The 27,938-nt window shown below is 42.7% G+C and overlaps 1 protein-coding gene across 2 annotated transcripts; it reads right to left on the bottom strand.

The window, feature by feature from the left end:
* Window positions 1-359: 359 nt before the first annotated feature.
* Window positions 360-27,935, bottom strand: rassf5 (Ras association domain family member 5). 2 transcript variants are annotated; one of them, XM_088309613.1, is made up of 6 exons: window positions 27,111-27,935; window positions 12,991-13,112; window positions 4,508-4,621; window positions 3,583-3,886; window positions 3,382-3,497; window positions 360-2,848 (listed from the first exon to the last, which is right to left on the bottom strand). In XM_088309613.1, exons 1-6 carry the CDS (start codon window positions 27,838-27,840, stop codon window positions 2,705-2,707), a joined length of 1,530 nt encoding a protein of 509 aa, XP_088165739.1. In that variant the 5' UTR covers window positions 27,841-27,935; the 3' UTR covers window positions 360-2,704. The 2 variants fall into 2 exon arrangements, with proteins under 2 accessions (XP_088165739.1, XP_088165740.1); XM_088309614.1 differs by lacking the exons at window positions 12,991-13,112; window positions 27,111-27,935 and adding an exon at window positions 9,611-10,272.
* Between the last annotated feature and the right edge of the window lie 3 nt (window positions 27,936-27,938).

Genomic DNA, 27,938 nt, shown 5'->3' with positions numbered 1-27,938 from the left:
ATATTTGTAGAAATCTCAGATAAATGTGACTTTTATTTCCCTCCAAGTAGCTTGACCAAAGACTCAGTTGTAATTACAAAAAAAAATATAAAAAAAAAAAAAAAAAACTTGCTTATAACAGGGATATGAACACTATATACAAAATTTGTAATTATTTTTCCTTTTGTTTAATTTAGTATTATTTGCAACATTCCGGGGAAGACCGTTTGTGCGGATGGAATGTTTTGTAATATTTTCGCTCACGTGTACATGTGCCTTTACACGCCGAGCTGTGTTGCACAAGAACTGAAACATGAGAGCAAAGGTGACATAACTGCTCTCTAAAAAAAATCACGCTGAAAATGACAAACACATCAAGATGATTTCCATAAAGGAATAACTTTATTATTTCAGTCTGATAGTCTGTACATCTCTATTGATATAATTATCACACACTTCAAGTCAAAATGAGTTGCCAAAAAAGCACAACGCCTCACATAAATAACAGTCACACACTCTCACACATGGTTTGTTGGAATGACATGAGGGGAAGAACAGCATGGTATAGAAATTAAATAGCATGTCACACCACCTCAAAGAAAACCAAATATTTGCACACATCCCCAAAAAAGCACGCATACAAACACCGAGGCACCCGTGTACATCAACACACTGTCCATCCATTGTACAGTTAACCGAGGACACAGGAAACGAAAGGCACTGCCTGCGGGATCAGTTCTCGTCGTATTACACAAGATGTTCACTGAGAAGCTTGTTGTTAGCGTAATAGCAAAATTGCCCAAATCATTTTTACATTACTGTCACATCAATAAGGAAAATACCAATAGGCTAAGTTTTTCATCTCGTTAGTTACATTTGTTCTTTTTCTTGTTTTCTGAAAATGTTTCAAAGCAACTATGGTATTGGGCTAACAAATTGCTAATGGACAAGTGGCCTCATTTATAATTTATTTTAAAAAACAACTGAATAGAATGAAGTGAAAATTCATTAAATTCTTTGGTTGAATGAAATTGATTAAAAAAAAAAAAAGAATTTAAGTCAAATTTATCTTCTATGCAACTTCATAGCGATCATGCACACTGCACGTTTTGATGCGTGGCCACGAGCATGTGCGAAACAAAGTTAGTATAATATATACAGTATATATGTATAAAAACAAAAAATGACTAGTTTTCACATTATCGCCACACACGCACAATGATGCCAAAATTCATCAGAACAACAAACTTATCATTTTCCAGTGTCTACTCATGGTATCACATAGTATGCATCACAAACCCATCATTGGCACATCATAACCTTTATGATGATTTTGACTTTCTTACTTTTTAATCCACATGGAAGTTACCTGCATGGAAGTGATAAACTGACGGGCCAGATCAATTTCCATGGATGCCTTTCCACTCCGAGAAATTAGCGCTTGGTCTACCGCAACCCCTGATATTTGAGGATACGTTTAAATACATGCCAATTTGTTGTTGCTCCATTCCGCCTTAGCTGCGAACGGTGCAGTGCAGAAAGTGTCCACACCCTCTACTGCGGTGGTTCATTTTTTTTTTTTTTTTTTGCTGACAACAGTGTTTTCTTAAGTTGTCTTTTTTTTAAGTCCCAAAATTAGGTGAGCAGAGTCAGACCAAACTGGTTGTTCAGTTCAATGACAAACCAGTGCCATCTTTTTTTATAACCACTTGTGAGCCAATAATGTGTTCTTGGACGCAGCTCTGATTATAACGACCATAATAGAAAATATTTGTTCAATAAACAGCACTCTGACTAGCTCTCTGAAAATGACGATCAAACCTCTTGAAGTGGACCTCTTTGCCTAATGTTGTGGCCAATCGGGGTACATGCCACTTTTAAAATTGAAAAAGCATTCCTTCCCAAGTTTTAAAATCACCACGCTGGATGTGTTCCTCTGAGTTTGGTTCAAACATGATCAAGAAATGCACAGAAACCGTGTTTTTGAGTCACAAAATGGCTTCAACTGCGGGTGGACCTTAGACATTCGTCACCTAAAAGGAGGCTGGGTCTTATTACACACCGTTACTGACTTGCTGAGGCAGAAATCCAGAATGCTGGGATTGACTAGACTTTTTAAAGCTTTGCTTTAAAAGCTTTGTTCAACAAGACAGCCCCTGAACCTTCCTCACACCTCCTTCCCTCACAAGTCCACCCCGCCTTCTATTCAAGCAACAAAATGAACACCTGATTCTTGCACATCAACATTTCAAGGAAAGAAAACATACTTGGTATGATTGTCCTTTCATTCTGAAGAGATTCCGCAAAGGTAATCATGCGTTCGATGTATCATTCTAAATGGGTGTTCGGGTATGTCGGGGAGCTGAGAGACTCATGCATAAGTAACACTTTGCAATAGCAGCAGTAGCAGAAGGGGAGAGGGTCACTTTAAATGCAATTCAACTTTGCAATCCCGGCTGGGTTCTTGCAAAAGTCCAAACACCCCGAAGGTCTCCTGGAGCTCCTCAAAGGGAGAGGGGTGAGGGGGTGTGTATATATGTCCTGAGAAAGGCTGTGTGTGTGTGCGTGTGTGTGTGTGTGTGTGTACATGCGGGGATGAGCTCAGCTCCGCCTCCAAGCTGTCTGAATGGATGACGGGTCTCCGGAGCGGTGATGGGTGGCCATACAGTGTTGAAAGGGTTAAATCTCTCCCTGCTTTAAGGTCACATGGTACCAGGTGAAGGGGTCAGGGGTCGTGGTGCTGTAGAGCTTTCTGTAGTTTGCGTCTGTACATTGTATATTTCGATTGCACGGCTCGCACGCGCTCAGCCTCCTCTTTGTCCAGAATGACCAGGAAGTTTTGGAGCTCCGGGACCGAGAAGGCGTGCCACTGATGACAAAACACACATCATTAAGTTATTAACGAAAAGCACAGCAAATTGCAGTTTTTAGACTCCTGTAACACCCTAAGATGCCCTGGATAATAGGAAAGAGTCCGCCACCCTTGAATGCTTTCTCTCTGCTGACTGGCGACTAAAAAAAACCCCAATCTAACAAAGAACACAGGTTTTGTTATTGCGTGACAATTATTATTTTTCCGAGTTGTGAAAGCAACATATTCATGTGCTCCAGGTGCATTTTTTCCCAACTCCAATAATCTGAAATCTATTTTTAAAGGTTATGATGTTGAGATATTTAAAATTTCAGTTAAGTGTCTTGGGATCATAGTTTATAATAAAATGATCAATTAATCATGCATTTTGTTTGTTATTAGTGGAGCGGTGCTCCATTCCTATGCCATGGCATTATCAGGGTCTAGTTTGTCACCAAGATATAAAAGTTGCACAAAGAAAAAGCAAAACCACAAAACAAAGTTACTTGGCAGGAGTACAGTTGTTGTCAACAAATAATGTCTTTTGTCACCTCCACTTCTCCGGTCTCGTTTTCCTTGAGGACAAAACTGAGCTGCTCCGGGTCAGGTCCTGCTATCAGTCTGAGGAGAAGGGGACGCTCACACAGAGGAAGTTTCTGGAACAAATCTGACAAAAACACAAAACCTAAACATTTGGAATGAATTCAATCGTGTGTTTGTGTGACAATTTCAAGCGTTAACTCCTTCCTCACCTTGTCCATCACGATGCGTTTGCCTGTACAAGGCAAACTTGCGAGGGTTGTCCAACACCATGAACTTCTTCAGCAAGCCCTGGATTACCTCTCTTGTAGTTGTTGTGGAACTGATGTGCAATTGTTTCACGCAGTCACATGGAAGGTAGAATGAGGTTCTGTCCTCACCCTGCCCACAGTCTCGGCCCTCTGACAGTGGGCCATCGGGCCCTCCCGGGACTAGCGACTCCAGATCCGGCACTGTGACAGGTCGACTGAGCCTCAGATGGACTTTGATGAAACCAGTGTAAGATCCGTCTGAGGCCTTCAGCACAGAAAGACAGCAAAGAAAAATTACAGTGAAAAATATAATGGATTATAGTAGAAGAAGAAAAAAGTCAATCGTACTGTGAGGTGGGAACACTGTATGTCCAAATGTGGTCAATTTGATAAAGATAGAGTAAAGACCTTTTTACATGGCACTTGATTTTCTTGGTTTACACAGTGGAGCAAGCGCAGTGACAATGGTGCTGAAATGCAAGCTAGTCCATATTTGGCTAACCAGGAAATAGAATTGCTGCTTATCCTGCTGGTTGGTGTATTGCAATTTATCGTCTGAAATTACTCTGCCATCACGACACTATTCAGGAGTTGAACATTTTTCAACTCGAGGTGCATTAGCATTAAGCTAGTAGACTAAAGCCCCACTCTGTGGCCGTATTAAATACACAACGTGTAATTGTCTTGGTTTTATATTTATATTGACGTGAAAGTGGCAATAAACATCTTAAATCCTCTTTTTGAAGGATTTTCCCACTCGTCTTATCTGCCAAAATGCTTCTTATTGCGAGGTGAACTGAGTTGAGTTGTTACCAAAAGTGTGTCATTTTCTGAGGTATCCATTTTTTTTTTGTAAATTCAAAAAGAGGTGAATATAACAACTCACCAGTTTCATGCCATTCTCTGTCACCCGGGAGTTATATTCTTCTATCCTTGTGCGCACCTCTTCTTCTGGAAGATCTTTTACACCCCTCTCCTCTTCCTCCTTTGCTTCGCTCTTCTGTTGATAGACACACAAAAAAAGACAAGCAATCATGCAGTGTTCATTTTGGCCACAAGATGGCGGTGCCTCCCTCAGAAAGTCACCAGCGTCTTTCATGAACTCATTGCAGGCAAAAGGGGGTTTTTCCACGCACACAAAAACAAAGTGATTGAAATTGACTGTGCTTGGCTGTTTTAAATACATTAAGAGCATACTCATCTTGTAGCTGCGTTCAGTGGTTTCGTCTTAACACATTTCCTGTCCTACATCTTTACCGAACAAACGCAGCAATATGCTTCCTTGCATCTGATCCGGACGCAGCGTGACACTTTTACATTATGTATTTAAATCTGCTCTTCTGGGTGAACGGCTTTGCCGCTGAAAAGGGGAAAGGGAAATGTTGCAAATGAAGTGCGCAAATGACTCGGTCAGCTTCACTGCACCCGGTTATTGACGGCGTGCCATGTTTCTCACACATTATGACGACGAGGAGGAGGGTGAGTGCGATGGAAGCAGCAATGACAGCAGAAGCAGGCGGTGAGGTGGAGGTGGCTGGGAGGGGATGGTGAGAGCGAGTAAGGGGTAAGGAATGATGAAAGAGAAGCTGCTGAGCCAGCCTTAGCAACACAGTTCGACTAGGTTATTTATAGTACACTAGGAAGCATCCTCTCTATCTTATGATATATATATATATATTTTTTCCCCTTCCCATTTTCTTTTGCATTATCTGGGGCAGAGAGCGAGAGACTGCATGAAAGAGTGAGAGAAAAATGCAGGTCAGGAATTACTTCAGAAGGGAAGTCCTCAGGTTGTGTGCTGGAATCTCTTGTTTCTTTTCTACAGAGATGATTTGCACATGAGTGAATGTGTATGTCTACGTATATAGACAGCTCAGAGTCTTTTGTATTAACACAACGCAAAGCTCATACATGTATAGAGGCACATAACATAGCTCATTTTGCTTAGTGTTAGCACGATGACCTCACGGTGCAGAGGTCGTGGGTTCGATTTCGGCTCTGGTCTTCCTGTGTGAGTTTTGCATATTCTCCCCGTGCCTGCGTGGGTTTCCTGCAGGGACTCCGGTTTCCTTCCACATTCCAAAAACATGCATGGCAGGTTGATTGGACCCTCTAAATTGCCCCTATGTGTGAGTGTGAGGTGATGGTGTGCCATGCGATTGGCTGGCAACCAGTTCAGGGTGCACCCCGCTTATAGGTTCCAGTTCTTGGTTTTGCAAATGCAGCACCTGACAATAAATAAAGAATATATATTATGCTACTTTGAAGGATTATTGTGAGCTGCTTACATAATATTGTAGCACGAACAGAACAATTGGGAGGGGGTGGGGCTAAGAAAAGCATCTGAGGAGTATGCATGATATGTATCTTAAGGTCCTCCCACGTCAAAGGCAAGCACATTGAAAAGAACCTCGCAGGAATTCCTGCGTTTGTGTGAGCCTCAAAATGCAACCGAGGCACAGGCAGGCCCTCTCAGCATACCAGCGGTGGCGATTACAAAACAATACTTGCTTTGACGTTGTGTGACCCTCCCACCACATTTTCACCTTTTTACATTATTTACATTTAACTTTTTTTTTTTGATTGTCATCAGATTCACCACTTTCATTTCTCATTGATTACTACAATTACTTGATAACTTTCACTTAAATGTGAATGCAACAAAAAAAATAAGAATACTAAAGAAAATTTCGATACAGTACAATTTTATAGTGCGTGATTGAGGAACTGGAGATTTATGACCGGACCCGTAGCTCTTACATAACATATACACACATACACGCACACACACACACTCACAACCTCAGGGTGACATGAGGATGTGTTGATGCCCTCATTTTGATGAGACCAGACAAGAGAGGTCACACAACACTTGAAAGGTTCCCAATAAAATTCTGTATTCGTGTGTACGTGCGACTGTGTGTATATTTTAATAACGCATCCCAAAAAGCTCAAATGCAAAGAGAGGAAGTGCTAACCACAACACCTGCGCGATAGCTCACAGTACACAAATGAACACCTAAAAATTTACATCTCATCTCATACACATGCTCATGCATTTTTTTTTAATTAATTCAGAATAGAAAGAGCACAGAACCTTTCCATGGTTGAACTGTTTAAAAAAGAATATAACCAAAAGAATGCAATATATCTGCATATGTTATGGGGATGTGCTTTTCAGTGGACTGCACAGTCATGAAAAGTGAAAAATAAAAACCAACCATGTGGAAGACAGTGCCATACGTGTATATTTGTCCCACCATTTTTTACTTCTGAATTCATTTGATAGCAATGAATGCCCTTTACTGTCAAGCCACACACACAAACACTAACATTAACGGACGGTTAACTCCGAGTGCACAATAAAAATCCGGTACGCTGCTTACCCGCTAAAACAACTCCCAATGAGAGGATGTAAAATGACTGGGCCGGACCATTTTTGATTCTGGGGCAGAGCAGCTAAAAAGATGTACATACATTTTTTATTTAAAAAAAATCTATCAATTGATCATTATAAATCATTCCATCCCGACTGTCAAAAATAAAATTGGGTTGTGCGCATGGAACAAACACAATCACCGTCTTGCGCACTGAGTACTTCGATTCAAAGGATGCCACTCATATCCGTTTGCATCATCGCCTTTTCATATTCAAACCCATGGAAAAGAGGACATGCATCGAGTTGATGTACAGCAGAGAGTAGACACACCCTCCGATGGTTGGGTGCCATAATGTCATTTACAAGCATCCTCCTCAGGCTATGAGAGATAGAACATGCCTCACCAGCTGACAACAGTGATGCTGGCAGCACAGTCAAGCTAAGCCTGAACAGCATTACGTCTCAAGCGCATTGGCAATGCTGACCGCACATGCTGACTACACAGCTGGTCAATTATTTAGGGATTGTACCGTGGCCAAATTAGACACAGAAGGTCAGACTGCGTGCGTGTCTGTGTGTGTGTGTGGGGGTGGGGGTGTGCGGGGGGGTAAACCGGTTGAGCTTCAGTGTTTTATTTTTCAGTCGTCTGGTGGAAATGTACACAGAGGAACCCATAAAGCACAGGTGTCAAACTCAAGGCCCGTGGGCCATATCTGGCCCGCCACATCATTTTATGTGGCCCACAAAAGTAAATAAAGTGCAATCCTAATGTTTTTTGTTAAATTGTTTTTTTTTTCTTTTCATTTTAGTCGATAATCTGAACCAACATTTGAAGAAGTTGCAAATTATCTTTTGTTTTGTCATTTGTCACCAAATCCCATTTTATGTGGTAAATGCAGGATTTGAGATATACAAAAAAAAGTAGATCAGGATAAATCTTTTTTTTCCATTACTAGTGTGATTTATAACTAGCACAATTCCATATTTTCTTTTTTGGAAAAAGACGTGTAAAGTGTAAGAAAAAATAAACAATTGCAATGACGTTGTTGCAGAAGTGTGCACACCCTCTTACAGAAGTGTTCAGAAGTAACCAATCAGGTTTAAACTTGTGTAAGATGGGAAGGACATACCTGCCGCCATTTAAAATGACCTCAAGTCTGATTAACTCCCAAATGAGATTCAGCTGTTCTATTGGTTGTTTTTGGCCTTTTCATTTGTCCTTTATATGAGAAATACAGCCCCAAAGCATGTTGCTGCCAACACAAATGCGTCACTGTAGGCATGGTGTTCTTTTGATGATGAGCAGTGTTGCGTTTGCGCTACACCGCAGTACCTTTTGGAATTATGGCCAAAAACTATTCAACTTGTGTTTAATCCGATAATAAAAAAAAAATCTCCCAAACACATTTGGGAAATTGTGTTTTAAGTATAATGTACAAACTGAAACACACTGAAATGAATCATAGAGCTCTTCTCTGAACTAGGGTCTTTTGAGATTAAAAGAATGCACCCTTAATTTCCTTGACTGACCAAGGGAAAAATTAATCAATTCATTGATTTCTTTAAAAGGGGGAGTTGTGTGTGTGTGTGTGTATGTCTGCGTGTGCATAGAGATTTTAGATGGCAAAAAACACTTAAATCACTCCAGTGTTTCAACAATGGTCTTAACAAAAGAACAGACTCTATGTGGCGTAACACAACACTACTGTATGTCAGACTGGTAAACATGTATCGCTGTCATTGTATCGGAGCACTTTTAGGAACGCGTACAGACATACGGTATCGGCAGTTATATGATCCTGTTTTCAGTACCTTTGAAAAGAGCGAAACTATAGCCAAAACCAGGAAAACAGAATCACCACTGAGAAAATGCCAGACCACTGGCAGAGATTGTCACTTCATTTATCACACAACAATGCAATTAAGTGTCACGACATCATGTAGTCAGGAGGATCCTATCTAATATTCAAGTTGGTGTTGAGGTGAGGTCAGTGCTCTATCCAGAGCAATTACATGCACAATGTTGCCACAAGCAAATATGTTTATGTGTGGCTAGGCTGATAAAAAAAAAAAAAAAAACAGTTGCCATGGTAACGACAAAAAATGACTTGCTACAGTTATGCAGTGGCCGACACGCACACACGCACACACACGAACACTCAAGTGCTAGAGTATCAGCTTTGTTTCTACGGAAACCTCTCCCACGCACTGAGGAGGTGTACATCATTAACTCAGTTAAAAATTTTCAAATTTCCCCATTGTGGGACTAATAAAGGACATCTTTATCTTTATACATGTTGTGGCTTTCACACCACATACACGCTCCACTGTTAAGATTTGTGTGTGTCCTCCTATGATGGATGCAGCGTTACGAGGCACCAAGGCTTGATGGACAAGGCTGACGTGATCAATGTTGCTAAATAATGTATGACTTGCCGTACATCCATGCAGCAAGAGGCTGCCACAGTGTCCTAACCACTTCCTCCTCAAACTTCTGCTTATCTCCCCCTCAAGTTTCTCACCCAAATGAAAGCTGAACAAAAAGAAAAAAAAAAAAGCAGCCGCGACTCATCTGCTTGGCGCCGCGGCGACCCACAAAAGTTTTCGTACCTGAACGGAATGCTTGGGTTTGCGGAAGAACGACGTCTTGGCCGTGAAGAAAGCGAAGTCTTCGTTCTCATCGTCCAGGCTGCAGTATCCGCTACTCATGCTGTTACTGCTGGTCATGGACGGGGTCGGCTCCGTGTTGACAGTCATGGAGAAGTTCGGCACAGCGCGACAAAAGTTCTGCTTTTCGCCTGACTATCCGTCAGAGTGTTTGAAATCCCACCTGTGACGGCGATTGCAAGGGGGGAGACCAGAAAATCCGGGATGCCGCATAGAAGTGTCACTTCCTCCCCGGGTGTTTGTTGCTCTGGCACCACATACGCTAAACGCACAGCAAGAGATCACCTGGTCCCCTGGTTGTCCTGGAGTCACTTTACAGTCGGGTGTCGAGTTCACCCGCCTGACAGGTACTTGCTACACTTGCAATCTCACAGTCACCAACGTGCGTTGTCTTCTCAGGAATCATCTGAGTGATGCTGACGTTTATATGGAGGGGGGGGGGAGAGTGTATCCAGTTTGGAGAGCGTCAGATCTACGTTGTGTAGCAATGATGCGTTACGTTCTCTTCTTCGGCAAGGCAAGACAAGAGAGTGATGCCTCCCTCGCCTCCTCTTTCTCTGCACCCCCCTCTCCTCACTCACTCTGTTGTGCAGCCTCGCTCGACCATCTGTGGTTATCAGTCTGAAAGAAAGCACCCTCCCCCTGCTTTCGCTCGCTCTCTTTTGCTCTGCAGTGTAACATCACTTCCTCTAACTGAGCGTGAGAGAGGGAAATGTTGACGAGTGAGCGACTGTTTTACATATTGCGAACCTCAACTGAAGTGCAAGGACAGGAAGATGCGTAGACAGTCAGACCACAGAGGAAGGCGGTTATGCTTGTAGGTGGAACTCGCTTCTCGTGAAAAAGGTAGCTGGGATGTGGTTCCAGCTCACATGAAAAATGGCAAATGGATAGAAAATGATTGGATGGATGATTATAGTGCAATTATACAACTTTCAGGAATATTGCTTGAATGTTAGCTGCAAGGAGTTACGAGTTGTTCCACAGCCATCCAGCAGCACTATTTAAGATCACCCTTTTTCTGGGTTTGGTCACGTGACTGTGATGTCATTATTTTAGTCGATGGCAAAATGGATGTCCCTGGAGATGAATAAACACGTCTGAATTGTGCTCCTTAAAGGGGAAGTCAACACTTTTTTTTTTTTTTTTTTTCAAAAATATATTCTCTGCAGGTCACTAGTCGAAACAAATTTTGCATTTGCCGGATATGAGTGAGGCAGGACAATCCACCCGTTTTCACTTCTGTCGACTGAAAATGACATCACAGTTGCTCAGGGCCGAGTTCACGACCAAATCACGGTTCAGCTTCAGAAATTAGGTGAGCCGTGATTGGTTATTACCTGAGCCCTGAGCGACTGTGATGTCATTTTCAGGCGACAGAAGTGACAAAATGGCCACCCAGAGATGCCTAAAACCGGGTGGATTTTGCTGCTTAACTCATATTCTGCAAACACAATGTTGATCGGAATGCCATGTTTAGTCAAGTGAAGGCTCGTAGAACATTATATGAGTAATTTTTTGGGGGGTTGACCTCCCCTTTAATTTTTGGTTGTTGGGCATAAAGCATAATGCAAAGAAAATGTAATATTAGGGCTTGGATGTTGTCACCAACGGTTTATGTATGGAGAGTTGATGTGTGGTGCTAAAAATGAAATCACCATCTAGTGAATGATTACTCAGGGTGGAGATTAAACTGACCTCTAACCCCACACTGACCCTTTAACCTGCCTTCTAACTGCCAATGAGCCTGTGTGCCGAAAAGCTCCAATTCCCCAAAGACTCCTGCCATTGAATTTATGCGCATGTATTTTCTATGTGTGTAATTCATGGTTAAATTCTACTCAGGTGATGATTTACCAGTCGACTCTTTCAGATGGGGTTTTTCTCAACTGGATGGAGGTTAGCGGGTTAAAAATGTGGCAATCTACACTAAAGCCCATTTAAGCAGATACTTGAACGCAAATGGTGGAGCACACAAATAATATAATGATTATTTATCCTCTGTGAATTACCACAAAAATTACTTCGGTTTACTGAGGACTTTTGACCAGTTATATGTAGTATATCCTTCTGTCTGTGTTACATTGCCCCCATGTGGTCAAGGTGCACACACAACAAGGATCAGCTCAAGGTCCATAGAACTGAACAAAAAACAAATGTGAGGAAAACTTTTCACATTTTTTAAAAATTCTATTTAATTATGTTATAGGTCCCCATGGTGACGTGAGTCCTCACAGGGAAGGTGATCAGTCATATCAGAGTCCTCACTGTCTAAGAATCATAACACAAATAGGTCACACTAAGCCCAACATACTTCATGTATGTCGGCTGCGGTCATTATTGAAGGTAAATTATCTGCGCGATGTAAACAGATCCAGGGATTTCTTTCTCATATTGATATTTCTTCGACAGAAAATCAATCAAATACAAATATCCCATACACAAACACACACCAACACAAACAAAGGGTAAGCCCTCACATCCACGTGTATACACATAAATAATTGCACTACAGTAATGAGACCGTAGACAATCCTTTTCTATTGACCGACAGACAATTGAGGGAGGCCTGAAACCAACACGCACTCTGAGTCCGAGCCATAAAGTAGAGCAAATGACAGAGTAAAGTAGACTGCGGGGAAATAAAATGCCGTCTCTCTTTCTACACCGCAGTTCCAGTGAACTGTAGATTCAGCTCATTAAATTGAATCATTAAGCAGTGGTTCCGCTTAGACAACTAAAGACGGATTCCATAATTGTTGTGACATTCGTCCAAAAAAAAAAAAAAAAAATAGCCTTCATTTGTCACTTCCTCCCTTATCTTAAACATTTTTTGGGTCAGCGTGATAGTAGGAGTGGATTTGCTCACACTCTCTCAAAGTGGAGTACTACCTGGCTTGCGACCAACGTTCTAATTTTGTCTCATCTGTGGACATTCTGCTGGAGGTCTGTGTGTTTGTGTGGAACCAAAGAGCGGGGGTGTGCGTGTGTGTGTGTGTGTGTGTGAACGTGTTGAACCACAACTGTGTGGGTGACTGCAGCTGGGAGGCCAGCAGCACTTTGCATGCTTAGCACACAATACTTAAAAGTACCTAGGGGAAGTGACTTACATAACGACACCAGATCATCCTTGATTTGCAATTGTTGCCAGTAATGATGGTCTGGTTCATGTTTAAGTGTGCTTCTTGTTTTCAATTGGAGGCGCTTGAAAGAAGAGGTTGCTTACGTAAAGTGAGAGATGTTGAGGAAAGCACTGAGCAATTATGTGCCACCTGTGTCATTCTACATGCAATACGTCAGCACTTACTAATCACAACGCTTACTTTGTGTTCAGCGGTGGCGCAGTGGTTTCTGGGAAATGGAGTTTCTTCAGGTTTATGGACCCTCTGGTTGCAGTCGAGCTGGATTTGTCTCTCACACTCCAAATGGCAGGTGTAGGTGCAGTCTGATGAATGCAAAAAAAACCAACACACCAGTCAAACTAAAACACAATACAGATCAACAGCGATATACTGTACAAGTAGCAATTTCAGGTTAGGTGTAGCAAGGAAAAAAAATGCAAGAAAATAGATCACTTAACTTTATTTTTATTTTTAAATAAATGTTGAAAAAATGTTTGTAATTATCTGTGTACAGTCAACATGTTCAAGTCTGTATTCAAATGCATATTTTGTAAACATTTTTGAGAACCCATGCACAGACGCAAAGCGTCTTTAAAGAAGAACAACAGCGCAATCTAGTGGCGAAAATTCAAATTCACACCTAAAGTCGCGTGCATGATGAAAACTATTAAAAATAAACACACGCACACACATTTGTAGCACAGCAATATAATTTTTTCCCTTTTTTTTTTTTTTTAACAGAGAACAAATGCAGCTGAATAAATAAAACTAATGCTCCAAACTGACCACATTGTCTTGAGACATGCATGGACCATGTCATGTAAACCACACACTCGAATACTGACAATCCACTTACATACACAAGGTACCGGAATAGCAGCACTGGCACTGTTAACTGTCTTTTACTGCTTGGCAAAAAAAAGAAAAGGAATGGATTTACATTCTGCTCCTAAAACTTCCCCAAAATAAATTTGTTGTGGCCAGAAGCTTTGCACAAACTCGGAGCCACACAGCTCATGTCTTTGCCTTTGGTCACGCAGTCCACGCAAATGCAAAAAAAATGAATTTTAAAAGCACACAGACAAAGATAAGACTGCAGCTTGGAGGCAACGCTCATTCCTAATCTTTTAAAAAAAAAAAATCCAAGTTCAGGAGACTCACGAGATAAACTGCAGGCAACAGATGCAGTTAGGGGTCACTTTTAAAAATGTTTACGAGCACAGCTTTTGTGATTGAAGAGTGTAAGGGTCTGGCACAGTCAGGGAGAGCGCTGCATCAGCTCTGTAACCATGACAACAAGCTTATCTGCGCTCATTGTCGGGTGATACTTTGTCAAATAGAGGCCATTCCTCCAAAATATGTTTTGCAACAATTATTTGGTGGCTAAGAGAAAAAAAATAATAACTTGGATAAGACTATGGTTCACAAGGACATTTAACGCATTTGAACTCTGTTGCTAACCACAACAGCAGCACCAAAGCATGGAAGCAGTCTCTCAGCTGTGCATTCACGTTAATGTTCTCGGCATTTCTCCATAATTGTCCTTTTTTTATGACAGGGATGGGTGTGAGTGCCGGAACCAGGTATCAGAATGGGGGCAACAGCCTTATTTTAAGGTATCGGGTACTCTTGAATGCTGCCGATGATTAAGGCAAAAAAGAGATCCAGTAAATCCTTCTGGGCACTATACTGCGGCACTTTGACACATCGGTGAATCATCATCTGCGTCATCAAGAAAAGTCTTTGTTCATTTTCTTGTCATTGTGATAAAAGTAAAAGAAGTATCGATTCTCAGTATCGGGGGAGTGTTCAAAGAGTGAATACTTGTAATGATATCAGTCTGGAAAAAGGGGGTATTGAACATCTGTAATTTGACCTATTCAACAAATTTGTTAATTAAAGGCCTCCAAGTGCCCCTAATGGACTTCTCCCCACAGCTGCAGTCGAGAAAATGAACACGCCCCTTGTCACAATTTGGTAAAAATGTGATTTAGATTGGAAGATGACACCGCAGGCTACATTTTTTATTTTCATGAAAATGAATGTTTTCCGAATTGTACAACCTTTTGGGCGTTGTTGCGTTGTACTGCGTAAGTAGAGACGGGTTCACGCAGAGTACACAATGACAAGTGCGCGAAGAGTCGCTATGTGATGGAGAACAGGGTGTGACGGCTCAGGGATGCAGCGTCTTGCTGACAGACAACAGGGAAGTGCCGGCGGGGCAAGGCGAGTGCTCGGATAAGCGATTGTGTTGCGTTCACCTCTGTTTGGGGGTCACTGCAGAAAGGCAGCAGAGAAAGGAAACGCGAAGAGGGAAAGGAAGAGAGGAACTCCTTTCCTGCTTCCATTAGGCACTGTCATTCAGCATGAGATCATTTACAGGTATCGTTTGGAAGTCACATCAGGCTGGAACTTCTTTTCAAATGAAACATTTTTTAGCTATACACGCGAATTCTTGCGCAGGTGGTCCTCAGTTTATGATGAGTTCTGCTCTTACGACGGCGATATAAACCAAATTGGTACGCGAGTCAGACCGTGACGTAGTCTATCACAAAACCGTTGAATTAGAATTATAGATATTTTCTATAATGCTTTTTGCTTTTCCTCATCAGGGTCACAGGTGAGTTGGAGTCTATCCCATGTGACTTTGGTCGAAAGGTGAGGTAGACCCTGAGCTGGCAATCATTCACACTAAATGCGGAGATTACCGGCCCCCTCTAGTGGCATGTGAAAGAATCACCTAAGTGAATTTAAAATGTGTTACGTACAGTTCAGTTGAATTAAACTTTTAATTTGAACAATTTTTTTTTTTATACATTTATTACATTTATATAATATTTTCTTTAACTTATACTGACCGAAGACAGCTGGGATAGACTCGAGCAAGTCTGCTACCCTCGTGAGGATAGCGTTTCGGATAATGAATGGATGGATAGCTGAAGTAAATTGAATTAATCTTTATTTAAAAAAAAATAAAAATATTATTGTTAAGTGCAGTGTTTAAAGTGTGTACAAAGTGACAATGGATTAAAGAATAAAATCTCTCATCATCGTTTTTGAAGCAGACTTTTAATGGCCTCGGTACTACTTGGAGTGCTCAGGATTTTCTTAGGTGGTCCTTGGTGTAAAAAATTTCAAAACCACTTATTTAGAGTTTTCAATTCATCTCAAATGCAAGTTTTTGGAAGAAGTCTGAGTACCTGGAGAAAAACAACATTGAGATTCAAACCAGGCAGACGTGCTAACCGGCGTGCTGCCAAAATTTAAAACAATCACATGAAAAATAGTAACCACAGAAGTTAGCTGTAAACCAAGGACCCCCCACCCCCCCCACTTCCCCTATTTACAACATTCCTTGCTGCCCCCCTGTGGCAAACAACAACCGAAAACAGACTCAGAAATTGGTGCGGTAGCTTTCACTCCCAAACGTGAAGGTTAGTGTTGGCTAGCTTAAACCACAACCTTGGGAGGAGCCTTTAACTGTCTTACTGTTTGAGGAAAACACCAGAAGCATTTTCCTTTGTGACATGCCCACAGCGGGACGATAATGCGTCTACCAGCATGTCACGGTTCACCAAACAATCACATTATTCCCACGCCGCTAAGATAAAGCCACGGGAGTCGTGCAGATACATTTGAGGGTTAACCGCTCTGAAATTGCAATCCAAAACATCTTTATCAAACTCGTACTATGACAAGATAAAAGGTACACACTTTTAAGTTGATCCTTTTTTGTTGTGTGTGTGTACGCGTAGGGTGTAGTTCAGCCTTTGTGAGCGTTAATGGACCCACATGTCTGTAAAGGTCAGTGAGGCATGTTGACAATTGTTTGTTCCCAGTTGACATGTCTGACAATGTGTTTGTTGCTTTTGAATCGTGTGAGAACTCGGAGGGGATTATGGGGGAAAGTTCTGTTGTTACGCAAACAAAGAAACCTGACATTAAGACGAGAAAAGACCAGTTCTGCTCAACGACACCGGAGTCAAGTTTCACTTTCAAGTGCACTTCTTTTTGTTTTTGCAATCATCTTTTCATGATGTCACTGTTTCAGGGTGGATTTTATTTTGGTGGAGTTTTCCTGCAATTTTACAGATTTTCGAGCGGCAGTTTCAAGGTTGTCAAGCTAAAACAGGCTGACTTAGAAGACTGTTTAGGAATTCCAATAACTGTCACTTTTTATTTGCTCTGTTTTTAATCATCAACATGTTGGTCTTAGTTTTTTGTTGTTGTTGTTACAACAAATTAATTATGAGGGATATCCAGTATGGATGGGTCATGACAACTTTGTGTAATGTTATGTGTTGCGATATTATACTAACTACTAACCTCGGCTGATCCCATCATCCTCATCCCATCATTCCAGTCCGACTACTTCTAAACTGACACTGCCTCCAGACAGAGAGAAGTGTGTGTTGTAGATGGTAAGTGTAAAATGGGAGAAAAACAACATAGTAAAATAAGACCGTTGCGCAATCGAATGATTTCACCGAAACAGCTGCACTAACAACCACAGTAACAATTTGATGTCGTTATGTACTTTACTCAGCCATATCAAAGAAGCGAAATAATAAAATCAATGCACCATACATTAACACAATATGACTTCCATGTTACATAATGCCCCATGCATACCTCAAACTCGTCTTCCTGAACACTTTTCTGCACAACTTAATATTGATTCAAATCTCTAAACCGCAAAAAAAAAAAAAAAAATCACATTTCATATCCGTAATTTATTTTGTTTCCAGAAAAATGTTATTGTTGGTGGCATTTTAAAAAAAAAATCTTGAAACAACTTTAATGATGAAGTGACAGAAAGTGATTATGACTCATGGGAGAATTGCTCACTCTCATGCAAGATTCAGAAAAAGAAAATAAACTAAAATAATTTAAAAAAAATGAAATGCTTTGCACCGGAGCGCATGAGGCAAACAATTTCCATAATCGACTCTGGATGTGACAAAGGAGGGAACGGGGATTGTGGGTGGTGCGAGGGAAAGGATTAAGGGGACTGCTGTCCTCAAAATGGAAGTACACAGACATTATGTTTGCGAGACCTGAAAAACAATATTATTGAGGACGAAAGCCAGAGGATGCCATTTGTACCACTGTCTCAAGAAGTGCAAAAGAATTTGATTCACTGGTTTTGAATTTACGAAGAATATTGATGAAGCAAAGAAAGTAGATTACGACCAAATGAGGCCCTAGAACACAACCATGAGGAACACCGGTAGAAATCCAGTCTTGTGCCAAAATGGAATGAATCCATTGTTCCTGTGTGTCCTGCATCGTCTTTGTACAAAAAAACAAAAACATAATCTCATCCTACTATTTGCTGCTTTACTTTGTCTATGCTGTAGAAATATCCGTAAAACAAGGCTAACTTTTGCAGGGTATTATTGAACGTGGTACCTGTGTGACCATCCAGTCCTGCACTTGAGTTTATAATACACTTCGTATGTGTGTCAACTGAACTCAACTTGTCTCTACGGAGGCCTGCTAAGTGAAACCTTTCAAGACATGCACAGCTCTGGTTTCGCAAACTCTCCGCTCTTATAGTTCTTTGGAAGCCTGAGCAGTCGGAATGTTTTCCCATCGGCCAAACCTTCCGTAATATGAGATAGCGTGTTTAAGAAGCAGGGACGGAAAGAGTTGGTTGAGTTGAGTTGGCGTGTGTGCGTGTGTGTGTGTGTGTGTGTGTGTGTTTAAACAGTACAGACAGTAGGTGTGGGACAGAGACAGGAGGGGAAAGATGGAGATTAGCCTGGTTCTCGGGGTCACGGAGGATGTCTGTATGGCACCAGATATCAATCGCATTGTTGTTTCACCATATCTCGGTGAGGAGGGAGGAGCAAATCCGAGGTTAGGCAAATCTAAATCAGGAGCGATGCTATTAACACGGTCTCTAATGACCCCAAAAGGGGTCTTATGTGGGAATTAAGAGCATCTTTTAGCCAGTCTGATCCCATCATCCTATCATAGCTCATTTAGAAGAGCTATCCATATTCTAGGCGCAGCTAATGCAACCCATTCGTCGCGATATCGCAAGGAATTAAACCGATGCACTTAGCGACTAAGCGTGGGGTGGCCGCAACATTATATATTTGACTTCCGAGACGGTATCATCTTCCTCCGAGTCAACGCCGCCATATGTCTGGCACCAGATGCAGGCTTCACCGAACAAACAAGAGGAGAATTTAATTGTGTTTGTTTGGGGAAGGATTTTTTTTTCTGGCTGAGCTGCAAACCGGGTGCAGCTGAAGGCTCAAAGTGGTGCTTTTCACGGAGGCAGCCATCACACTATTACGTTTGTGCTTAGTTTCACGGTGTAAATTCAGACGGTGCAATAATGAGAAGCTCCGGTGCTGAGTAAGCTCATGGAGACTGCAGCGTATTTGGTTTGTTGTTAAATTGAGACAATGCAGCTCATGAATGGGTCACGAATTATTTAGTTCACCAACAATGAGTGTAATAATGTAGTTTATGAAAAAATGTCACTTAAAAACACGTGATCCACTTTCCCGCCCAACTTTTGAGGGTGTAAAACCCCGCCTATGTAACTACTGCGGTAAAGTACATTTACACAAAGTTACAACATACGTACATTATTCATGTAACACAAACATGACAGCACTGTTGTTTTAGTTGCGAGGCACTCACCCACACTGAACACTTGAAACGATCCCACTGTTTTTTCCTATTCCAGACCTACTTTCACACTTCTGTTTTAATCCTCTAAAAGCAGGGGTGAACAAACTTTTTGATTGGCGGGCCAAAAGGGGTTCTAAAATTTGACAGAGGAGCCGGCCGGACCAGTGTGTTTTGTAACCCGAGAAAAAAAATACATTTAATTTGAAATGAAAGTGAACAAAAGCATGAGAACAAAATATATGTCTTTGACACACCACAGGATTTAGAAAATAAAACATTAACAAGATTTATTCATTTCATTTTTTTCAAGCTCGGCGGTCTGGATTAAAAGGTTTAATGGGCCATATGTGGGCCCCGGGGCCGTAGTTTGCCCACACCTGCGGGGCCGTAGTTTGCCCACACCTGCTCTACATGTTGCCTAAACAATACTTTTTGTCCTCTGTTGTCAGGGACAAACAATAAATGGCTCCTAAAAGTAAGAAAACTAGAGGGGACAGTTAAAATGATTAAAAAAAAAAAGTCAAATTTTGAATCTCAACCATTCAAGTTGCTGATTTAAATGGCCTTGAAAAACAACGCTGGAAATATTTGCGCTTTCATGCTAACGGTAGGACGCAAAAGTACAGTTTTTACCAGTCAGTTCAGCTCATCCGGAGTACAGATCGCAATCTAGCACTATTGCGATTTGTTGCCCAACAGTAGTGTGGCCCATATATTTGGAGTTATTTCGGTACGCTTTACAACTTTTGGCAAAATAAAACTAAGGTATGCCAAAGGATAGCATCAGGTTAAGGTTTAAAGGTTAGCGTATCAAGCTAATGCTAAATTAGCTTATCCCTACACATTAAAGCAAAGCTCAAACTCAGACCCACTGGCAAATGGCGGAGATAAAAACAGATTCGACTCGTCTCAGCTCCCCAAGGGGTCGACACAATCTTTTCAACCAGTTATCTGTGTTACAGATGGGAAGTCCACGGGGAAATTCATGTAGGCCAGTGCATCGTGCGGCGACACCATCCTTATAATTACACGGTTTGGCAACTATGTCACGTTAGCTTCAAAGCAAGCCACTTTGCCTAAAACAGCATTTTATTTTAGTGGCATCAACCTAGCGGTACTTTTGAAAAAAAAATTCTAATTTGTTTATTAAACGCAGTTCAAATGATGGTAACTGAGCCATCGCCGTGGCAACCCAGCAGATAATTCTGCCAAGTCATGATGCCTGACCACTGAAACTTCAATCGTAGCATTTTAGAGAATTTCCCTCAAGTAGGACCAAGCAAGATTGTGTGTGACAGAAGATAATTAGAGGATAGCAAAGAAGGAGGGAGCGAGGATTAACTGGGTTTCCTTACTGGGAGCGCCATCTAAAAATATCCATTATCTTCCTGCGGTAGCTTGTGATATTGATCCTCTTTCTGAAGCCTTTTGTGGATGCAGCGTGACATCACTTCGGTGAGGCCCGTTTGCTTTGCACAGTAGGGCGTGGGAGGGGAGGGGGGGGGGGGGGATCCTCAAAAACATTTTGTTTTGTTAACTTGAGCTGTTAGTCTCCTGCAGTGGAAGCCAATCAATAAAACTGCAGCGGCCAGCATTTTTTTTTTTTTTTTTTTTTTAAATGCTGGTCCCACTTTGTGCTTGAGTTACTTCAAGCATTCATCAATCTGCTGTTCTATGCTACATTATTAGTTGAGCGGGATTTGGAAACCAATCAATGCCACACAAGCATCCTGCTATAGATATGAAATACAATATTTAATTGGATTTTCCGGATATATTTAGCATTCGTGTGTTGATTGCAAATCTGTGAGTAGTAATCTGTTTACTGGACAATTCTGCTGATGTCGGCACGTGTGTACCCTTTGTGCATTGCTGTGCACACATGATGGTGCGCAAAAAGTGAGCAGATAGAGACAGAGCGGTTGCAATGTCCACAGTCCACAGATTGATCTATACACGCACAGCAAATATTTTGGCCCACAGCCACACAGACGAAAAGTGTCCACTCATCAGTTCTCCCCTTTGGGTGACAAAATACCGATCTGTCTTTTCAACACTACAACGCGGACCATCGCCCATGCACAGGTTGAACTCTCAGTTTTTGTCTGGTTCTGCCCGAGCGACAATCTTGTCGTCATACCTGAGTTGGGAAGCAGCGAGCCATTAGAGGCTGATCTCCGAAGGATCCTCAAGCCGTCACTCCACGATCGGGACTTGGGCAGCCTCTTCAAAAGTCGCCCGAGGCGGCGCGACACCTGCCCGAAGCAGGCGTTGCTGACTTCCCTCTCCGAGTCCCCCCGCACCTCGTCCAGACGAAGAGACGCCTGACCAAAGAACGTTCTGCCCACCGTGACACCTTCTACATTCCTGGACCTGCCCTCCACCGCCGTCTCCCGCGCCGCTCCGTCTTGCCCAGGTGCTACCTGTGCCATGGACGGAGCATGGTGGCACCATCTGGAGGGCATCGTCCCGTAACCCTCGCTGGCCCTTCTCTGCTGCCCCCGCCTGCCCTTGTCCACCAGAGGGCTGCCCCAACGCCAGCCCGCCCATGGCCCCCCTCTGCCATCCCAGCGCAGCCACTCTGCCACCGGTGCCACGCTTCGAATAAAGATCCCCTTCTGCGCTCGCTCTGCCACCCCTCCGCCGGTACTCCTCACCCCTCGAATGCTCTCTTGCCTCTCACTTTCCTCGGGCCTCCGAGCCCTGAGGTGCTACTTTTCCTTCCATGGTCCGATTCCTGTGAGCACAACGCTTCTCTTAGCCCTCTGCCGGTCTGTACTGCAGCACCCACACTCTGCAGTGCTGTGCAGCTGACTTAAAGAGACAGAGACCCCCACATGCGATATCAGCGTCATTGCTCGGTACAGACCATCTCTCTTTTCTCCTTCTTTCTTCATGCTCATTTTTACAAGAATTGCCATGATTCATCAAGACTTTCTCTCGCTGCTTTTTAGAGTCTTTCTGGCAATTAACAAACGAGCTGCACATATCCACCCTTTTTCTATACGACCATCTATTATGAATTCATCCTTAGCAGCACAGGTGCGCTCCATTCTATGCCGGCTGACGATGAGTGAGAGGTGGAGAAGAAAAATATAGACAGATAACCATTCACACTCTCATTGACATCTATGGGCAAGTTCAAGCGCGGGAAGGACATGAAAACCACCCCTGAACTTCAGAACTTTCAGGCAGATGTGCCAACCATTAATTCACCTTGCTGAATATCTGCAACATAAATCAATCTTTCTGTGCAATAAAATCTCAGACCATGTGACCAACATTTTGAGGGGAAAATGACAGAGAGTAGGATACTTAAAATGTTGCCTGTACATTTAGAGCAGGCGTGGGCAAACTACGGCCCGGGGGCCACATGTGGTCCATTAAATGTTTTAATTCGGCCCATCGAACTTGAAAACAAATTAAATGAATAAACCTTGTTAATGTACTGTGGTTTTTAAAAGACATATATATTGTTGTCATGCTTTTGTTCACTTTCATTTAAAATTAAATGGTTTTTTTTTCTCTCCGATGAGGTGAGGTTACCAAAACATTCCATCCCATCTGCTCCGGGTCCGGCCCCTCTGTCAAATTTTAGAACCCATTGTGGCCCACCAATCAAAATATTTGCACACCCCTGATTTAGAGTAAGGTTTAGAGCAGAAGTTTTCAACCTTTCTTGGGTCAAGGCACATACCAGTACGTTCCACTAGAAAAATCTCACGGCACACATAGCAAAGAAAAATGTCACGAAATATATACTGAAAGTCTCACAAATTTACTTACGCAGTAAAGTAAATTGGATCATTTCTCACATCACACAAATACGGCAGAGTGGTTGGGAATGACAGCGTTAAAATATCCACCATCTGTTATTTTCACCTGTTTATTATCATCACAAAGCCTTAAAGGTAGAATTTTCTAAGGAGTGCCTTTGCTTTGTCCTTCTGCCGTCCCACTATACAACCACCAAGGGCAATCTAAATATAGAACGCCTGAACGTCTTCGCCGCGGGCAGTGCATGGTGGCAACAAGGTCTTTCTGATTATAACATATCTCTCATCGCCTGACCTCAACTTGACATTACAATCGTTAATCAAAACTCCCCTGCATGATGCAAACTCTTCCCATGTACTGTCTATTGGAAGAGGGGGGTGGGCGTAGGCCCGGGGGGGAGGGGGCGAGCTGACAGTGAACACATGAACCATAAACATGTTAAATGGAGTCAGTTGAAGGACGATGGTGTTTCTTCTATTTTCAGTGGTTTCTTCCCAAATGTGGACTTGTCAGCTCAGGCAGAATGTTTTTCAAAAAGGACATTCATCACATGACTGGCAGAGTTGCATTTGGACAAGACGTTTGTGGGCCATCGAACACAAACTTCTTTTGGAGGTTTCTTCCACTGTGAATGGCGCATTGTGGGGAACCAATGTGGAACAGATGAGAGGCTCGACCGAAACACGGCCTGCACTGTGTGAACCAGGAAAGTCCAAAGAAGAGATGGGTTGAAAAATGAAGATTACTACTAAGTACCTCAGTATAAGTTCCGTTGTCGTGTGAAGAGCACACTGTCAGAAATGTTACACAATTCAATAAGTATAATTTCCGGTCTCCATAGCAATTGTTCACATATTTTCTTAGACTTTTTTGCTACAGGTACTATCAAATGGCAATGGTTTAAAACAGGGGTGGGCAAAATTTTTGATTGGCGAGCCACAATGGGTTCTCAAATTTGACCGAAGGGCCGGACCAGGTGCAGATGGATGGAGTGTTTTGGTAACCTCACATCATCTGAGAAAAAAAAAAAAAACATTTAATTTTAAATGAAAATGAACAAAAGACAACAAAATATCAGTCACCAGAGTATTTAGAAAATAAAACATTGACAAGGTTTGTTCATTTAATTTTTTTCCAAGTTTGGCGGGCCGGATTAAAATGTTTAACGGGCTGTGTGTGGCCCCCGGGCCATAGTTTGCCCATGGCTGGTTTAAAAAGACAGAACAGTTTTATCAGTGTAGTTAATATTTTTGTACACTTTTGTGATTAAGGATGTTAACTATAACTTTTCCTCTGTAGTTTAAAAAAAAAAAAAAAGCATATCATGGCGGCAGTTCATTTCTATTTCTATTCTTTGTGAGTGTTTTGCTTCAAAAATTGAGGTTAGCGCTTCCACAATGTCTCAGCCAGCCATTTTATCTCTGCCGGTACCCTGAAGGGGTGGTTTACGTGACAGAAGTAGTCAGGCAAGAATTCCACACATTGTTTGACCCTCCATCCATACCACAATATGAGGGCTGGTGAACGAGTGTCAACATTTGCACGCTGCAGGTCATTGTGCGTTTTAACAATCAGTTCAAGGGGATTTGCTTACCAGGGCATTCACCTTGTGGGCCAGCGTAACAACTAAAAGGTTCATGGGAGAGTCAGGAGGATACAAATGAACACAATCATGGCCATCTATTACAAGTGGGTTACTTTTTTGTTTATGAACAGAATGGATAATTGAGTGGCCGACGGGAGGAATTTGATTTATAAACAAACATTCTGGGAAAATGTTTACGGTGGTCGTACGGTCACTGTAGGAATACCTAATTAAGATTTACAGGTGCTAAATGGTGCCACAAACGACCCAAAGTCTTAATTAAATCCAAACGTGACATCTGACTCGTCTGCCATGCCTGTAATCTCCGTCTCTCCATCCATCAGACATAATCCCAGGCAGGAGACACATCGCAGGGATTAAAGTGGCTGCCAATCCCCCCCCCGTTCCCTCCCTGCCTTTTCAGATACAGCAGAACCTCATGTTCAAAACAAGGTTCTGACTTCAGAAAGGCCATCGATTCTTCGTGAAGTGCCAGAGAACAATGAGAAAACAAACATGCAGCATCACAGGGACGATGAAGTGTGCGAAAGGAATACACGTAGACCGAGTGAAGGAGACGACAAAAACAAAGACTTGAAAAATGATTCGGTTGCAAGAACTGCCGACTCGATCCCTGTCATTTAATGGGTGTAGTTGAAAGTAGATCATGTGTGCACGCATGGGCAGTTTCTATTTTTGGTCAATAAATGCCGACATTTATGTTACCCCGTATGGCTGCACATCCGCCTTTGATGTTTTGTGAAAAAAAAAATGGTGCTGAGTGGACCGTTTATTCTTAGGGTCAGCAGTTAAGGATTAAAAAAAAAAAAAAACTAAAGAGAATTTTTTTTTTTTTTTAAGTGTGTGTTCCGACGAAACTCAAGACCGACAGTAATCTCTGCACTCGCTTGACTGGGCAGCCACTCGCTGATGGAACATTAAATCAGACAGACCCGCAGTGCTGCGGACCCTCTCGCTAGGCTTCTACATTGCAGCACTTTTGACTCACATCTTGCACTACTTTTTGTCATCACATCCTTTATCTACAACTGTCCCCTGGAAATCAAAAGAAAAATCTTTACCAAACGCAGCCAGCCAGAAACATGAGTTGTTAAATCTATTATTGTTATTATATAATTATAACACACTGCTTGCGTACATTCCCACCAAAGAAGTCCGTCCAAAGACTTAGAGCCACTGTGACCCAATTAGCCTGACCGATCCAATGCAGGTGTTTGTGATGTCAGCAGTAACCATGTGACCCCAGCAGAACCTTTCCAACATGCTCAGCAGACTGCAAATAAATAGTCTCCATTTAAAAATCGGTTGTTTCTGGAATGCAAAAAGGCAACACATCACTCAAGATGACAAAACAAAACCCCCATTTTCCCTCTCTTTCTCTTTCAACAACAGCAATAAATCCCGGAGCGAGAACAAGGAGGCAAAGCTGGAAGGACAAGATAATGAGCTTTCCATGGGTAAATGTTGGCAGCATCCGCTGAGTAAAATGTCAACTAGCAAAACAACAACTGACTACTTGTACTCTCTTCCTGAGATCGGAGGCTGCAACTGCACTTGAATATAGTAGACACATTGAACATGGATAAGTGGTGCAACATTTAAGGACTTTAAAATGCCTACTAGTATATCGCTGGCGTCGGGCCGAATCCGTGCACCTCCAAAATCATCACTTTTCAGGAGTCCCACAAAATGGCACATTGTCAAAGAGCACTACAGATTGGTCAAAAACAAAAACAAAGGAAAAAAAAAACACATGTGCCCCGATTTTTGAAAACATAACACATATTTTCTCTTTTTAAGCATTTTGTGAATAATTTTCTGGCTAATTTTTCAACACCCTTGATGACCTGTGCTTAAGGTCTGGGTACTACTGCACGTTTTTTGTCTTCATTTGAAAGCCAAATTGGTGCACTAGTAGAACAAATATGGGCATGCTAATAGTGTGAGACTTTTTTACATTTGAACCCCTTGATATGTATCCAGAGGTCTATGCTATGCACTAGGACACAATTTGTCCTCATTAATAAGACAATTCAGTGCACTAGTAGAACGATGACTGTACATTATAGTGTTAGTTGTTTTTTCCACTACTAGTGCCACTTTTGGCTTACCATGGTAAACTGTCAGAGAATACATTGTCCTTGTATCCACTTGGTCCTCACTACTCGTAAGTACGCTGTTTGTCCTCACAAGTATGTTGTAGTAGTGAGGCAAAACTGTGCACTAGTAGACAACCACATGCAACTAGAAGTACTGGTGACACACACCCAGAGACCATAGTACTCACTTAGACACTCGAGAGCCTGTGCGGTGATCTGACGACTGCAAGCGTCACACCAGTCCTGCGTAACGGCCTTGGCTTCGAACCGGTGTCCCGAACCCTTGTCAGCCGTCAGCCGGAGGTCCGATCCTGACGGGAAGATGGCCCAGGCCTCTCTGCGGGGAGGCTCGGTGCGGGCCAACCTCACCACTCCGGTCCTGCCCTGCGTGAGACGCTCCAGAGGAAGACCCCCGCTGTCGTCCCGGGAGGGCACCGAGCTAAATAAGCTTTGGTGTCCGACGTCTTTAGTGGTATGCTCACGTCCGTTGTGTAGAACATGCCGGTGCCGCGCAGCATGCGGCGTGCTGTTCGTGACATCGACGGGAGCACACCGGAACCCAGCCTCTGCGTTGCGGTCCAGAGCGTCTCTCCCGGTCGGGGAGAGCCAGTCGAAGCGCACGACGCCCTGCTGCCTGGTCCTGTCCGGGCTACGTGGCGAAGCGGGGGCAGACGAGGCTCCTCGGGACCCACCGGCGACCGCCGTGTCGCCCGCTGGTCCTGCAGGCAAATGACACGTACCGGCTTGATTCTGAGCCGTGACCGAGCCGCATCTTCTCAACATCATTTTCTCCCAAGAAGACTTCCTCGGAAGGGTGATTTTTTTCCTGCCGGCCGCCGGTTTGAAGACCCGGAGCAGCGGTTCCGAGTCCAGCCTGTGCTGGGCCGGGTGTTGGCCCACCACACTCGCAGAAGCCATCACGGCTGCTAAGTGCTTAATGTGTCCGCCGTGTTGTGCTCCCTCCGTGACTCGAATGTTGACTCAACTCGCGCCTGACACCAGCGTGTCGTCGTGAC

Source organism: Idiotropiscis lumnitzeri, chromosome 11 (genome assembly GCF_059441095.1).
Source record: "Idiotropiscis lumnitzeri isolate Australia: NSW breed Sydney's pygmy pipehorse chromosome 11, RoL_Ilum_1.0, whole genome shotgun sequence".
In the NCBI taxonomy this organism is placed as follows: Eukaryota; Metazoa; Chordata; class Actinopteri; order Syngnathiformes; family Syngnathidae; genus Idiotropiscis; species Idiotropiscis lumnitzeri.
Note: the sequence above shows the minus strand (reverse complement) of the source record. Positions and strands in the feature narration are given on the sequence as shown.